The 17,271-nt window shown below is 43.4% G+C and overlaps 1 protein-coding gene across 1 annotated transcript in view; it reads left to right on the top strand.

Moving 5' to 3' along the window:
- ITPR2 (inositol 1,4,5-trisphosphate receptor type 2) overlaps nt 1–17,271 on the top strand; it is a 525,149-nt gene that overhangs the window by 174,413 nt on the left and 333,465 nt on the right. Inside the window, exons 16-21 of the mRNA XM_062194964.1 lie at nt 3,319–3,491; nt 4,635–4,754; nt 4,869–5,054; nt 7,486–7,737; nt 8,688–8,832; nt 10,752–10,902. Coding sequence (XP_062050948.1) covers nt 3,319–3,491; nt 4,635–4,754; nt 4,869–5,054; nt 7,486–7,737; nt 8,688–8,832; nt 10,752–10,902 — 1,027 coding nt within the window. The remainder of the gene's footprint in view (nt 1–3,318; nt 3,492–4,634; nt 4,755–4,868; nt 5,055–7,485; nt 7,738–8,687; nt 8,833–10,751; nt 10,903–17,271) is intronic.

Below are 17,271 nucleotides of genomic sequence, written 5' to 3'. Positions count from 1 at the left end.
AAGTGTGCAGGGGGCCAGCGCCGCGGCTCAATAGGCTAATCCTCCGCCTGCGTCTCCGGCACCCCGGGTTCTAGTCCCGGTTGGGGCGCCGGATTCTGTCCCGGTTGCTCCTCTTCCAGTCCAGCTCTCTGCTGTGGCCAGGGAGTGCAGTGGAGGATGGCCCAAGTGCTTGGGCCCTGCACCCGCATGGGAGACCAGGAGAAGCACCTGGCTCCTGGCTTCGGATCAGCACGGTGCTCTGGCCACAGCGCGGCGGCCATTGGAGGGTGAACCAACGGTAAAGGAAGACCTTTCTCTCTCTCTCTCTGCCTGTCAAAAAATAAAATAAAATAAAGTATCTGGGAAGATGTGTGTAGGTTATATTTAAATTCCATGCAGTTTTGTATAAAGGAGTTGAACATCCTTGGATTTTGTTATCTGTGTTGGATCCTGGACTCAACCCCCTGTGGACACAGGGAATGGCCATTGTGTGGCTTGGGGTGAGCCACGCCTTTCTGCTCTTTCCCCAAGAGGTAGACCACTTAGCTGACCAGGGAATGAAGAACCCAGAGTGTGCTGGGAGTTAGATTCTCTTGCTCTCCCTGTCTTCTTATCCTGCAACTGAATCTCAGTGATAACTGAACAGTCATACTCAGTTATGTTGAATGCTTCTGTATGAAGCATGAAACACCCTTCTGATATTCTTAGACCATAATTTTTAATGTAGGCAGAAAGACTTTTTACTTTTTTGCATAATTATCTGGTTTTACTCTCTCCTCACCTGTGTTTTATAGTCCTGATGGTGATTTGTGATTTAGGACCAACCCAGGTCTTTATTATTGAGTCTCTGTTTATTGTTCTTTATAGAATTTAGTTATACCTCTAATTTCACTTGGTTATTTATCAACACCTTGGATGTTTGCCTTATACCACAATGTGACTGCAAAGGTCATAAAAGTGTGTAAATCAGTACATATCTTTAAAATTATATGCTAACAAAGGCATTTACTTTACTTAACTGGCCACACAATGCACAAAACTATCATTTTGAAAGGCCACAAAAATGCTGCCTGCAATATAATTAGATTTTTGCAGCCAATATCATTTTAAGGAATAGATACGTTCCAGTAAATTTTACCTAAGGCAAAGCCACTTTCTAATCAATACATTCTCCCATCACAGAAAGATAATAATTTCCAGGGAGAATCTCCAAGAAATCGAAGGGCAAACTTTTGGCTGTGGGTGGAGTTGAGTTGCCAGTCTCTGGCTGTGTGCAGTGTGGTGCCTGTGCGCAGAGCGTGGGGCCTGAGCACTAGTGGTCTGGAGTGTAGAACGAAGGGCGGAGTAAGGAGCACGTGCGATACTGCAGGATGGGGGCTCCCCAGTGGCTTTCTCACGCTGTGAGGAATGGCGGTGCTGTGACCTGACTCTGGGCATCCACTCTTGTTTTCTCCTTACTGTGTATGCTGTGGCTCTAATGGTCACCCTTTGTGGACAGAACACCACATGGAGCCTGTGCACTGGCTGTTCCCGCTGTCATGGCTGCTTTTCAGGCTCCCCAGCTGACCCTTTGTCATCATTTCCATGCTGGCTCAAGCTTCACTTCTTTTGCATCTGCTCTGTCTAGAGCTGCTACTTTTCTCCATTCTTCTCTGGTTTCATTTCACTTATCAACATATAAACTGGTCGTTTGTTTGCTCATTTACTGCCTTTTATCTCAGTGGGATGTAAGCTCCTTGAAAGCTGGTTTATCTTGTTGATAGCCATATCCTTACTCTCAGCAGGTGCCTGGAAAGTTGAGGCCTTCAAGAAATATTTATTGGGTGAATGGATCTGATCAGTCAAGTGATTAATTATATATTTTTAAAGATTTATTTATTTATTTGAGAGGCACAGTTACAGACAGAGAGAGGGAGAGGCAGAGATCTTCCATCTGCTGGCTCATTCCCCAGATGACTGCAGTGGCCAGAGCTGCATGGATCCGAAGCCAGGAGCCAGGAGCTTCTTCCTGGTTTCCCACCTGGGTGCAGGGCCCAAGCACTTGGGCATTTTTCCACTGCTTTCCCAAGCCATAGCAGAGAGCTGGATTGAAAGAAGAGCAGGCAGGACTTGAACTGGTGCCCATATTGGATCCTGGAGCTGCAGATGGTGGCTTTACCCTACCCGTTATGCCACAGTGCAGGCCCCTAATTATATTTTCTTGTTTGATATCTTTAAAATTATTTTGAGGGAGAGAGAGGGGGAGGGGAAAAGGAAGAGTGAGGAGAGAGCGAGAAAGAGAGAGAGAGAGAGAGTTTCTATCTGGTGGTTCTCTCCCTAAATGCCTGTCTGGAGCTACACTGAGGCTGACCCTGGGAGCTGGGCACTTATTTCAGGTCTCCCACATTGGGGGCAGGAACCCAATTACCTGAGCCATCACTGAGGCCTCCCAGGGTCTGTGTTAGCAGGAAGATGGACTCAAGAACCAGAGGTGGGTCTCAGATATGGGATATGGGTGTCTTAACTGCTGGGCCACATTAAAAGTGTATGAAATTTTATCATTACTTTAAAGAGAAGATATTATACAGCGCAAAGAAGAAGTCAACCTGTATCAACTGGAATCTTTATGTTACTGGTCTAGATCTTGTGCCTCATGCAGGAAATATCACACAGTTATTTTCTTTTCAATTATTATGTGACATCTTTTGTGTGAGTTAAAAGAATGGCTTCTAGTAGGCTGGTGAAATCCCAAGTTATCATGACGTAAAACTTGGTATTTTATGTTTGGATATTGGCATAATGGTCAAGATGCTGGCTAGGTTGCTGGTTAAGACACCTGTATCCCTTGTTAGAGTGCCTGGGTTTGATGCCTGACTCCAGCTGCCTGCCATTTGGGGTGTTGGGAGGCAGCAGCAATGGCTCACGTAATCACATCCCTGTGACCATGTGGAAAACCTGGATTGTGTTCCTGGCTCTGGCCTGACCCAGTCCAGGCCATCGAGGGATTTTGGGGAATAAACCCGCAGATAGTATCTCTGTCTCTTTGCCTCTCAAAAAACAATCTTATTTTAATTAAAATTTTTTGTTTTTCCATTTATAAGAGTTAAAGTATTTCATACTAAAAGTTATCTCTAGACCTGAATTTTTTGTTATAATTTGAATTATGTACTTGCTAGTATGTTTTCATTTCCTTCTTTGTGGAGCTCTATGTATTGAAAAATTATTTACTTGCTGTTTTTTTGACAAATGTTTCAGTGGGTTGTCTGTTATGAATACATTAGTCAGTGTTGCTGACCCTACTGGAAGCTGTTATTTCTAAGCTGTGTGGCATCACATTCTGACAGCTCTTCTTCTTTGCAGGAATACATTGCTAAGAATTTCTGTGTCATGCAGTCCCAGATTGGCTATGATATTTTGGCAGAAGATACGATCACAGCTTTGTTGCACAACAACAGAAAACTTCTAGAGAAACATATCACAGCCAAAGAAATAGAAACATTTGTCAGCTTACTCAGGAGAAACCGAGAGCCAAGGTTTGAAGTGGTTCATGCAATCTTTGTGTCTAGTGGGGCTGAGATTTTTGTCTTATTTTTAGAACTTTTAGAAGTTAGACTTCTTTGCTATCCCTAACTTTCAGGACAAACTATGCTGGGCTTATTGCTGTAAGAATATAATGAAGAGTTCTTTTCTGATAAGAGGTGAAAGCCCTGGGTAGACTTGTATTTAGGTGCAATGGATCTGCACGCTGGTAACTTACAGGTTTTATAATACTTATGGGTTGTTTTGGAAATTTATTCACATATTTTTCTCATTTAAATCTCTACACGTTGTCATGAAGTTCACTGGTTGTATATTATTACCTATGTTTTAGAGAAGAGAAGATAGAAGGTGACAGATCTGCTTGCCCAAGAATAACCCATAGTTAGGAATAAAACATATGGCAAATCTTATTCCACATCAAGTGTTTCTTCTGTGAGAGTATTTCATAAAGTTAATGAAAAATGGAATAAAAGATAAGTTTATTTGGGTACAAAAAGTTTTTTAAATGCATGTGGATGAGGACTCTGCAAAAAACTTCATGACAGTGTATATTATGAAAAAACTGCACAAATTTCAAAGTATTTTGCAGCCCTATAAACTGAACTTTGAATTCCATCACCCTATAAAACATGCTAAAGTACCCTATCTGGGAAAAATAAATGTAGAAAAGGCAAGTGGATTAGAGGTTTTCCTCATTGAGTAGTAAAGCAAATAGAAGCTACAAGGTAGAAATGGGTCTCATGGTTGTGCCGCTCATGGTTGCCTGCCTTGAGTTGGTGCCATAGCCCTGTTCCACTCAGTACTTTACCTTCTATTTAGTATTCATTTCTGGGGAGTTACACATGGGGGCAGATAAGTGATTTTCTAAACATAGATTATAGTGCTGTGGGATAAGTAGCACCAGATAAATAGAAGCGAACATGAGTTTTCAGATCATCTTTGTGCTCAGTAACTCAGTAGAAGGAATTAGATGTTGAGTTTGTTTCTAATGATACAGTCGATAAGCAGCACACTAGAAAAACTTCGCATGGGAGTATTAGTAGAAATATCTAATGAGTTTCTTCTGTTATATTCCAAATTATACTTATGTTGTGATGGCTTTATATCAATTTCATCTTTTTTATTTCTCTTGCCAGATTTTTGGATTATTTGTCTGATCTCTGTGTGTCTAATACCACTGCTATCCCTGTGACTCAGGAACTCATCTGTAAATTTATGCTGAGTCCAGGCAATGCAGACATTCTCATTCAAACCAAGTAAGCATGGATATTGGTGGCATCTTTTTCAGTTCATGTGTTAGCACTGTAGTTCTTTGTCGTGGTTACCAGTGCCCCTCATAATCGATTTCCATTCGTGTTCTTTATTTCAAGGTTGGTCTCTATGCAAATAGACAACCCCATGGAGAGCTCCATCCTTCCAGATGACATTGACGATGAAGAAGTGTGGCTCTACTGGATTGACAGCAACAAGGAGCCTCACGGCAAAGCCATCCGGCACCTTGCTCAAGAAGCAAAAGAAGGCACCAAAGCTGATTTAGAAGTTCTTACCTATTACAGGTTAGGTATCGTGGAGAATTGTGACTCTCAACCTGCTGTGTTCATTGAAAAAGGATTCCTTGAAGCCTCTCAGGGTTAGCTATGTGTGAAGAGGAGATTTTAGAAAAATATATATTGGTTTATTTGAAAAGTACAGACAGGGACAGAGAGACAGCAAGAGATCTCCAATCCACTGGTTCCTTCCTCAGATGCCTTCAATATTCACTGCTGGGCCAGTCTAACACTGGACGCCTGGAACTCAATCTGAGTCTCCCATATGGATTGGCAAGTATTTGAACCATCATCTCCTGACTCCCAAGGGTTGGCATTAGCAGAAAGCTAGAATTGGGAGCGGAACTGGAACTTGAATCTAGGTGCTCCGACATAGGATGCGTATGTCTCAAGTGGTGTCTTAACTGCTGTGCTGAACACTTGCCCCTGAAGAGGGAATTTTAAAACTTAGGTCACAAGTAGAGTAGCTGAAATATCTAGTGCTATTTAAAACGTTCACAATGAAACTTAACGTCTGTGTTTTCCACATATATCCAGAGAGTTTTTTCCAGTTATTGGTTGCGACGGGGGCAGGTGAGAGACGAGTCAGGACCTAGGTGATGGATAGCCAGAAAGGTGGGACCAGGGCTGGGGAAGCTGATCTGGCTGCAGCGGTGGCCTCAGAGGGCACATGGCAGTAGTTTAGGAGATGCTCCTCATGAACACATGGTGACTTGCGACACAGAAGAAGCTGGCGTCCAGAGTGAGGAAAGTTCCACAGTGGCACATGGCATGACTGCTGACAGCCATGCCTGGTGGTTGGTATATGAGGAGCAAGAACTCAGCTAGCATCTTTGAGGTTATAGAATAGAAGCTCAAGGCAGAAGCCCCTGGGCCACATTGGTCCTGATAGCAGGAATCAGAGAAAGGCAGAGCATGCCTCATGTGCCTTGGTTTCTACAGCAGTCATAGCCCATCCTGAGTCTTTGTTTCAAAGGTGGATGGATCCAAATGTGCAGATGCTGTTCAGGCTGATCATGTTTGCCTTAAAAGCTGAGTAGTGCTAAACATAGGTCAAGGATTCTAGGCTCCCAGCTAACTTTGGATTGCAGATGCTAGAACCCTCAAACTTAGAGTCTCAGCTAGACTTAGAGTACATTTATTCTGGGGTGTCCAGATAAACTTAGAGTGTAGATTGGGCCCCTGCCATCCAAATGAGAGATCGAGATTGAGTTTACGGCTACTGGTTTTGGGCTTACCCAGCCATAGATGTTATGTAATAGGCATTTGGGCAGTGATCCAGTGGATGGAAGATTTGTCTGTCTCTGCCTTTCAAATAAAAATAAAGTTAGAGTGTAGATGCTAGAGCCCTAGGCTGAGGGAGGCTGGAGAAAGCAGAAAGAGGTGATCACACCTGAGGCGTTTGTTCATGACCTCCATACAGGCTTAGTGTACATGAAATCCCATTCAACTGACACCCTAGTGACACTCCCCAGCAGGCACACATTGTTGGAACAAACAAGAGAAATTGTAACTGAAAGAGAGTAGAGGCAGTTTCATGTCTATGTTGTCATTTGATCACTTAACCTGCCACCCAAAGAGTCTGAGTCCAGTATCGTGAACACTTGGAAACTGGAGTGTCACCAGGTGTCATAAATGATTGGTGCTTGTGATGTTTAATGACTCTATCAAGATAAGACAAATAGCTGGCACCGAGGTAGCTCAATAGGCTAATCCTCCGCCTGCGGTGCCGGCACATCGGGTTCTAGTCCCGGTTGGGGCGCCAGATTCTGTCCCGGTTGCCCCTCTTCCAGTCCAGCTCTCTGCTATGGCCCGGGAAGGCAGTGGAGGATGGCCCAAGTGCTTGGGCCCTGCACCCGCATGGGAGACCAGGAGAAGTGCCTGGCTCCTGGCTTCGGATCAGCGCGATGTGCCGGCCACAGCGGCCATTGGAGGGTGAACCAACGGCAAAAAGGAAGACCTTTCTCTCTGTCTCTCTCTCACTATCCATTCTGCCTGTCCAAAAAAAAAAAAAAAAAAAAAAAAAAAAAGACAAATAGCCGGCGCCACTGTAGCTCAATAGGCTAATCCTCCACCTGCGGTGCTGGCACACCGGGTTCTAGTCCCGGTCGAGGCGCCAGATTCTGTCCCGGTTGCCCCTCTTCCAGTCCAGCTCTCTGCTGTGGCCCGGGAGTGCAGTGGAGGATGGCCCAGGTCCTTGGGCCCTGCACCTGCATGGGAGACCAGGAGAAGCACCTGGCTCCTGGCTTCGGATCAGCGCGGTACGCCGGCCCTAGCACGCCGGCCGCAGTGGCCATTGGAGGGTGAACCAATGGAAAAGGAAGACCTTTTTCTCTGTCTCTCTCTCTCTCACTGTCCACTCTGCCTGTTAAAAAAATAAAAAATAAATAAGAGAAAAAAAAGATAAGACAAATAATGTCATTTGCTTGATGTTTTCAAGATATCAGCTAAACCTCTTTGCAAGGATGTGCTTGGATCGCCAGTATCTGGCCATCAACCAGATTTCTACACAGCTGTCTGTAGACTTGATCCTGCGGTGTGTGTCAGACGAGAGCCTGCCCTTCGACCTCCGTGCATCTTTCTGTCGCCTCATGCTGCATATGCACGTGGACCGGGACCCCCAGGAGTCTGTGGTGCCTGTTCGCTATGCCAGGCTCTGGACAGAAATCCCCACCAAGATCACCATTCACGAGTACGTGCAGACAGCTTTCCCCAGATAGTAAATTCAGCAGTTGAACTCAAAATCCAGCATCTCTGATTTTGAAATGAAATGATAGGAAGGGATTTGTATGTTCTAAGATCGCTTATCTTCCAAAATGCAAATAAGATGCTCCTTTTTTAAGATAAAATGACCATTTTAAGTGACAATAGAAGCATCTCTCTGGAAGCTAATAAACAAAAATGAGGTTATTAATACCAGTAAATATCTGTGAAATGCTTGTGTCGCGGGAGTCTATGACTTAGAGGTTTGCATGGGTGGGCATTTTGCCTAGAGGTTAAGATGCTGGTTAAGATGCCTGCATCCGATGTCAGAGTGCCTGGGTTTGATACCCAGCTCTGGCTCCTGACTCCAGCTTCCTGCCAGTAAAGACCCTGGGAAGCTACAGTGATGGGCCCAAGTCGTTGGGTTTCTGCTACTTGCGGGACCTGATTAAGTTCGTGGATCCCAGCTTTGGCTTTAGCCCAGCCACAGACCTTTATGGCCATTTGGGGAACAGAACAGGAAATAGTAGCTGTCTCTATCTTTATGTGTCTGGCTCTACCTCTCAAATAAATGTCTTATTAAATACTTTCTTCAGGAAGTTCATGGTAAGTGTGTATAGTGAAACAACTGGGCATAGATTTCAAAAATTTTTGCACAGACTTTTTTGAAGTACACTCAAAGTAATTCATTCACAATAGGCTCTGTCTTATAAATGAGGACACAACATCTGGGATGGGCAATTAGTATATCCAAGATTGTGAAGCCAGAAGTTAAAATATGTACAAAGGTCTTTCAAACATTTTGCTGTGAAAAATCCATGCAATTTCTTTCACAGCATATGTTTTCCACGAACTTTTTGAATCCCTCTTGTATGTGTTCCTGTTTTTAAATGAGTACAATCTGTTTAACTTGCTTTATCTTCTTTCTGTTTTTCCCAGGTACGATTCTATAACAGATTCTTCCAGAAATGATATGAAGAGGAAATTTGCGCTGACAATGGAATTTGTTGAAGAATACTTGAAAGAAGTTGTCAATCAGCCCTTTCCTTTTGGAGATAAAGAAAAAAACAAACTGACATTTGAGGTACCGCTTTTAAACAGTCATTTGTGAAGCAATTAAAATTTCCCTGTCAAAAATTGGGTACATTGAGCATCCAAGACATTTCCCTGCGGTATTCAGGGTGCTTTGGTCATTGTCTGATTAGTTCATGCAAGTATGATTCTCTTTGCCTTCAATTCAGTGCTTTGATTAACCTCTATGTGCAATAAAATATTTTAATTAGGTATTAATTACTGTTTGCATACTTTATGTTTGGATTATTATTATTTTTTCATTTTCATGGATTTTTTTTTAAAGGTTTATTTATTTATTTGAGAGTTGGAGTAACACAGAGAAAGGAGAGGCAGAGAGAGAGAGAGAGAGAGGTCTTCCATCTGCTGGTTCACTCCCCAGTTGGCTGCAGTGGCCAGAGCTGCACCAATCTGAAGCCAGGAGCCAGGAGCTTCTTCTGGGTCTCCCACGCAGGTGCAGGGGCCCAAGGACTTGGGCCATCTTCTACTGCCTTCCCAGGCCATAGCAGAGAGCTGGATTGGAAGAGGAGCAGCTGGGACTAGAACCAGCACCCATATGGGATGCGGTGCTTCAGGCCAGGGCTTTAACCCTCTGCACCACAGTGCCAGCCCATTTTTAATGGATTTGATGTTTTTAGTCTCAATGAACTGAATTGAAATAGTTCCATAATCAAATTTTGGGGACATAATGCTAACTCTAGAGAGGATGCTGTTACTTTTTATTTTGTATATTAGCTACCTATTGTTTATAACAAAGTACTCCAAAGCTTAGCAGCCTAAAGCAACAAAAGTTTATTATCTTGGCTGGTGCTGTGGCTTAACAGGCTAATCCTCCGCCTAGCGGCGCCAGCACACTGGGTTCTAGTCCCGGTCAGGGCGCCGGATTCTGTCCCAGTTGCCCCTCTTCCAGGCCAGCTCTCTGCTATGGCCCGGGAAGGCAGAGGAGGATGGCCCAAGTACTTGGGCCCTGCACCTGCATGGGAGACCAGGAGAAGCACCTGGCTCCTGGCTTTGGATCAGCGCGATGTGCTGGCCACAGCAGCCATTGGAGGGTGAACCAACGGCAAAAAGGAAGACCTTTCTCTCTGTCTCTCTCTCACTATCCACTCTGCCTGTCAAAAAAATTAAAAAAAAAAAAAAAAAAGTTTATTTTCTCTCAGTTTCTACGGGCTGGTAACCCAGGCTTAGCTTGAGAGGTGGCTCTGGCTGTGTTGTCTCATGAGGTAGTTGTTGACTGCAGTTGCTGCCATCTGGATCTTCTAACTTCCCACCGCGCCCTTGTAGGTGTAGGTGACCACAACTCCCTGCCGGCTGCTGGCCCAGCCTGGCAGCGTCTCCCCTTGTGTGCCTACCTGGAGGCTTCCTGACTTCATGAAGCAGCAGCTGGCTTTCCCTAGAGCAAGTCATCGCGTAAGCCAATCTTGGAGGTGACATGCCACCACTGGTGCCATGTTGTGCTGGTCACACAGGCCACCCTGGTGCAGTGCGGGAGGGCACTGTACATTTGGGGGCTGCCCCTTGTCCTTTGTTATCCACGAGACCACAGATTGCATAGGGAGTGTGTATTTCTGGGCAAATTTTACAGACAACGTATCTAATCACTAAAGTAATTAATACAACTATCAATGAACAGGTATCCTAATGACTTCAGTGAGTTAATATAATTAACAGGTAAATAATTCAAATGTAAACTTCTTTAATCACCTTAAAGCACCCAGCATCTTATTTAGAATTAATTCTAGGCTTGAATAAATGGAAGTGGAAGTGGAAGATTTTGCAGATATTTTAATTCCTAGATGTTAAATAATTAGGCTGCTTGAAAATACTTGAATTAATTTAGATAACAAAACAAGCCAACGTGTATTAAGTCCCCAATGGTTTCTTTTCTTTTTCACCCCCTCTTTTTTTTTCTTTTTTTCTTTTCTTATGAAGGTGGTCCACTTGGCTCGGAATCTCATATACTTTGGATTTTATAGTTTCAGTGAGTTATTAAGGCTCACAAGAACGCTTCTGGCCATCCTTGATATTGTGCAGGCCCCTATGTCATCGTATTTTGAAAGATTAAGCAAATTTCAAGATGGAGGTAAGAAACTTTGGACATGTTACTTTTTTTGTTTTTACTTGGAAGTAAAAGAAAAAACTTGAGTGGTAAAGCTATTAGCATGTACCTGCTCATACATATAGAAACTAATCCTACAGTGATAGATAATAAACTGAATTAATGAACATGCTTGTCAGTGCAAAAGTTTTGAAAGACAAATTCACAAAGTCAAATTCCACCTTTTGTGACTAGGGTTCTGCCTGTCCACTAGTCAAGACTTACGCGGTTGGAAAAATGGAGACATCTCAATGTCGGGATCGTCTTGGAACGGGTACTGTGCTGGCTCTGCTTCATAGCAGGGCACAGGAAGGAGCAAGGAAAGGAGGGCTGCTCCGGTCATTCTAGAGAGCAGGAACGCAGAGCTGGTGTGGAGCCAGTGAAGTGGACCTGGGACTGTGCTTTTGAGTCAGAGCAACCTGTGTTCAAATCCTGCGTCAGCCTCTTTGTAACTTAGGCAGCACACTTACCTTCTCTGGGATTTTCTCATCCCATCTGAGATGTGAAGATGATAGTAACAGTGTCGTCCTTGGTTTCCTGGTGGGGAGTAAGCGAAGGCAAACAGTGTGTTTAGCAGGCTCGTGACACTGTCTGTCTCTTGACTCAGTAGACCCTTTTGAAAATGGGATGATTATCTTAGGTTGGTGTGCCTGAAAACACCCGGAGCTAGAGAATTGCTTTCAGATGGTTTACTGCGGGGACTGCACTCAGGTGTCCATGGTAAGGAGGCGAGGGAGGTAGGATGGGGCAGAGAAGCCCATCAGCAGCGCAGCTACAACTGAGACCCCAGCTGATGCCGTAGTGATCTCGGGGGCCTGGATAGCACTTCAGAGGGCAAGGGGACTCGAAGCTTTGTGTCCTTGTGTCATCCAGCCTCCAGCTTCTGGTTCCATCATGGAGTGCTGTGTGATATTCAGAAGGCTTTGGCCAGAAGTCATTCCTAATGTAACACAGCGGCTGTAGGAATCCATGCTGCAACCATGAAGAGGGGATGTGGGTGGAGTACAAAAGTATCCAATATAATTTTCATAATAGGAAATCTAGTTTCAGATCTAAGGAATAAATACATGATTAGGCAGTGTAAATGAGGAACTTGCAGGTAAGCTGAAAGCAACTGACTGCTGCAGTCTAAATCTTCCAGAAAGCCATAGCAGTCAATGTGAAGCAAGGTAAGCCTGATAAATCCCTGCCCCTCAGCACAGCCAGAGCCAGAGGACAGCACAGGCTTCAGTTACTGTAAGTAGAAGAGTGAACGCCAGTTTTCAGGAGAGCTGCCCCATGAGCCCCCCTGCAAGCCTTTGTATGGAAGGAAGAGACGGATTGTGTGGACATGATGCTCTGAAAAGGAGAATGTATCTCCAGTGTGCAAACCCTGAGAAAATGTCCAGGTAGTTAAGAGCACTAACTAAAGAGGAAAGGACTCAAGAGGAAGTTGTGGAAAAATTGTGCTTCTAGGATTGAACATAGTTAAAAGTTAGGGGGTTGGAGTGTCATTGCAAATCCTGTTAGTGAAGCAAAAAGAAAAAAAGATGGGGAAATGTAGAAATGTGAGATAACAGAAAGCCAAACAATTAAAGGATTGCTGAAAGAACCTCAAATGCTTCATGGAAAACAGAATTAAACAGTAAGTTTGTTTTCGTGCAAAGAATACTTGGAAATCATGCATACTAATGTCACTCCTCCCTTGCTGCCCACCCAAAGCCAAATTGCAGCAAAACTGCACTTTGCAGCCCTGACAGGAGAGGGAGCTCTCCAACTAGTGATCATGTGGATCAGCCATATTGTCATTCCTGTCTAGGGGGTGCATAGATGTTATGAGCCTTGGTTTACCTGAAAGAGAAAGGAATAATCCAAACATTCCAGCTGATGGGAAATCCACTCAAAAGCAACTGTGAAATGAAATGGTGGTGTTACAGTGTCTTTGTAAAAAGGCACTATGAAAACTACCTTGTACCACAAATTCAAAAGTTAAGGTCAGAAAAGGAGCAAAAAAATGGAAGAAAGGAAATGAAAGTTGATTGAAGTCAGGAAAGAAACAGGATAAAATGTTAGACTTCATTAATTTATTTTTGGAAATATAGACAAAATTGTAAGGTTTCAAAGGGACAATAGATTTGAATTCAAATGTAATAAAAGGCGTTGAAGAAAGGCAGGAAAACAATGAAGGGAGTGACAATAACATAAACAATAATGTGGATCAGAGAGAAGAAGGGCAAAGAAAAGCCATCATAGGAATAATTGGAGGCCCTGAAGAAGAAAGTATAGCAATGGAAAAGAATAGGTTTTTAGAATTATAACCAAAACAAACATTCCCAAGGTAGATGATGGCTTGAATCTGCATGGTTAAATTGTCCACTTTGGTTATCTCTAAGACAGAGCATAATAAAACTATGACAGCACTTCAAGAAGTTTGTAGAAATATGGAATTAAAAAATAGTGAACATTTTCTATGAACTGATGAGATAGTCTCATTTTCTATATGTAGAGTGATACAGGTTTGGGGAAGCAACTCTGAAAGCAAACAAAGAAAAAGGAAAGGATATATAAATGTTCTTTACTCTTCTGTTTGTCTTTTTCCTAAGATACATCTGTTTATTTGAAAGACAGAGTCACAGAGAGAGAGAGAAAGGGAGAAATCAATCTTCTGTTCACTCCCCAAATGACCACAATGGCTGGGGCTGGTCTTGGCTGGAACCGGGCGTCTAGAACTCCATCTGGGTCTCCCACATGGGTGGCAGGGAATCACGTACTAGGGCCATTTTCCACTGCTTTACTAGGTGCATTAGAAGGGAGCTGCATCTGAGTGGAGCAGCTGGGACTCAAAGTGGTACCCTGCTATGGGATGCGGACATCACAGGGAGCTGCTTACCCCACCGTATCCCTATCTCTGCCCCTCTTCTATCTTCTGTACTCAATAAAGTTTCCTAAAAGAAGTCTGTGAACAATGTATGAAGTAAAAGTCTGTGAACAACTGGAAAGCAGAGAGCAGCAGTGACAAATCCCAGAGCAGGGACGTGCAGGAGTCTGTGCTGACTGTGCTGCCTAAATCTCTCAGTGAGAATGTTACCGGAGAAGCAAAGGGTCCTTGTCTTTGCTCCAGAAAGGATTCAGGCATGAGACAGAGAGTAGCGGAAAGCAAACTAGCAAGGTTTATTAGGGTAGGGACATCCGTAAGAATGGATGGGCACTTCTCCAGACAGGACCTGGGAGAGAGTGCGCAGTTTTCTTTTAGGTTGGGGCTTTTTTTTTTTTTTTTTTCATTTGACAGATAGAGTTATAGACAGTGAGAGAGAGAGACAGAGAGAAAGGTCTTCCTTCCATTGGTTCACTCCCCAAATGGCCGCTACGGCTGGCTCTGCATCAGTCTGAAACCAGGAGCCAGGTGCTTCCTTCTGGTCTTCCATGCAGGTGCAGGGGCCCAAGCACTTGGGCCATCCTCCACTGCCCTCCCTGGCCACAGCAGAGAGCTGGACTGGAAGAGGAGCAACTGGGACTAGAACCTGGTACCCATATGGGATGCCAGTGCCACAGGTGGAGGATTAACCAAGTGAGCCATGGCGCTGTCCCTAGGTTGGGGCTTTTAAGGGGATGGGTCTTGCCTTCCCTCCCCCTCACCTTCTCCTCCTCCTCCTGAACAAAGGACTTGTTGGATGTAAATACGAAAAATTCCTTTCTGAGTTTTCCCCTGAAGTTGTAAGACAGGGGAAGCCTGGCTGGCGTTGCCCCACCTTAGAGGAAGGATGGTATCAGGTAGAAGGGGCAGGACCCCCTGGAAGATCCTCAGGATCCTGGCAGGACGTTTGAAGTGCAGATACTGGGCTGCACCTGGAGGGTTATCGGGATGACTTTGAGATGCGGATGCTGGAACGCTGTAGATGTCCATTCCTTAGGCCTTTGTCACACACACATAAGCTCATTTCTGACTTCCTACCTAACAAGAAGACTCCTTGAATTCTGGGGCATTGAATACTTGCAGTGTTCATATTCAAGGTGCTACCTCTTATGATGCTTTCTTCTTTTTTCTTTTCTCCAAAGAAACTATTTATTTAATGAGTACAAATTTTATAAGTACAACTTCAGGTATATAGTGATTCTTTCCATCATACCCGCTCTACCACCCTCACTCCCACCCCACTTCCTCCTCCCTCTTCCATTCCCAGTCCCATTCTCCATTAAGATAAAAACAAACAAAAAACTGTTCCTCCACAGTCAAGATCAGGGCTGTTCAAAGTCAGTGCTTCTCTAAGTGTCAGTTTCACTTCTACAGATTTCCTTTTGGTGCTCTGTTAGTTGTCACAGATCAGGGAGAACATATGATATTTTGTCCCTTGGGTCTGGCATTTTTCACTAAGTATGATGTTTTCCACTTTCATCCATTTTGTTGCAAATGACTGGATTTTATTTTATTTTTTTACTGCTGTATATTATTCCATAGAGTACATATCCCATAATTTCTTTATCTAGTTTCCAGTTGATGGACATTTAGGTTGATTCCATGTCTTAGCTATTGTGAATTGAGCTGCAATAAACATGGGGGTGCAGATAATTCTTTCATATGTTGATTTCATTTCCCTTAGGTCAGTTCCCAAGAGTGGGATGGCTGGGTCATATGGCAGGTCTATATTAAGATTTCTGAGTTATCTTCAAACTGATTTCCATAGTGGTTTTACCAGTTTATATTCCTACCAACAATGGATTAGGGTACCTTTTTCCCCCATTCTCACCAGCATTTGTTGTTTGTTGATTTCTGGATGAAAGCCATTCTGACTGGGGTGAAGTGAAACCTCACTGTGATTTTGATTTACATTTCGCTGATGGCTAGTGATCCTGAGCTATTTTCCATGTGTCTGTTGGCCATTTGAATTTCTTCTTTTGAAAAATGTCTGTTTAAGTCCTTGGGCCATCTCTTAACTGGATTTTTGTTGTTGTTGTTGTTGTGGAGTTTCTTGATCTCTTTATGTATTCTGGTTATTAATCCTTTATCAGTTGTATAGTTTGTGAATAATTTCTCCCATTCTGTCGGTTGCCTGTTCAGTTTCCTGAGTGTTTCTTTTGCTGTACAGAAGCTTCTCAATTTGATGTAATCCCTTTTGTTGATTTTGGCTTTGATTGCCTGTGCCTTAGGGGTCTTTTCTTTTTTTTTTATTTATTAAACTTTTATTTAATGAATATAAATTTCCAAAGTATAGCTTATGGGTTACAATGGCTTCCCCCCTCCCATAACTTCCCTCCCGCCCGCAACCCTCCCCTTTCCCGCTCCCTTTCCCCTTCCATTCATGTAAAGATTCATTTTCAATTCTCTTTGTATACAGAAGATCAGTTTAGTATATATTAGGTAAAGATTTCAACATTTTGCCCATATAGCAACATCAAGTGAAAAAACTACCATTGGATTACTAATTATAGCATTAAATAGCAATGTACAGCACATTAAAGACAGAGATCCTACATAATTTTTTTTTCAAATTAATTAATTTTCTATGCCATTTCCATTTTAACACCAGGTTGTTTTTTTTTTTTTTTTCATTTCCAATTCTCTTTATATACAGAAGATCACTTCAGTATATAATTAGCAAAGACCTCATCAGTCTGCACCCACACAGAAACGCAAAGTATAAAAATACTGTTTCAGTACCAGTCATAGCATCACTTGGCTTTAGACGACACATTAGGGACAGATCCCACATGGGGTGTAAGTACACAGTGACTCCTGTTGCTGACTTAACAATTTGACACTCCTGTTCATGGCGTCAGTAATCTCCCTAGGCTCTAGTCATGAGTTGCCAGGGCTATGGAAGCCTTTAGAGTTCGCTGACTTTGATCTTATTCCGATAGGGTCATAGTCAAAGTGGAGGTTCTCTCCTCCCTTCGGAGAAGGGTACCTCCTTCTTTGATGGCCCCGTTCTTTCCACTGGGATCTCACTCACAGAGATCATTCATTTAGGTCTTTTTTTTTTTTTTTCCATGATATCTTGGCTTTCCATGCCTGCTGTACTCTCAGGGGCTCTTCAGCCAGATCTGAATGCCTTGAGGTCTGATTCTGAGGCCAGAGTGTTGTTTAGGACATCTGCCATCCTATGAGTCTGCTGTGTATCCCACTTCTTAGGGGTCTTTTCTAAGAACTCTGCCTGTGCTAGTGTCTTGCGGGGTTTCCCTTTTGTTCTCTAGTAATTTGATGATATCAGGTCATAGATTTAGGTCTTTAATTTGTTTTGAATGGATTTTTGTAAGGTGTAAGGTTGGGGTCCTGCTTCATACTCCTGCATGTGGACATCCAGTTTTCCCAGCACTATTTGTTGAAGAAACGATCCTTGCTCTAGGGATAGGTTTTAGCTCCTTGGTCGAATATAAGTT

Source organism: Lepus europaeus, chromosome 6 (genome assembly GCF_033115175.1).
Source record: "Lepus europaeus isolate LE1 chromosome 6, mLepTim1.pri, whole genome shotgun sequence".
NCBI classification, from domain to species: Eukaryota; Metazoa; Chordata; class Mammalia; order Lagomorpha; family Leporidae; genus Lepus; species Lepus europaeus.
This window is presented reverse-complemented; position numbering and strand designations above follow the sequence as displayed.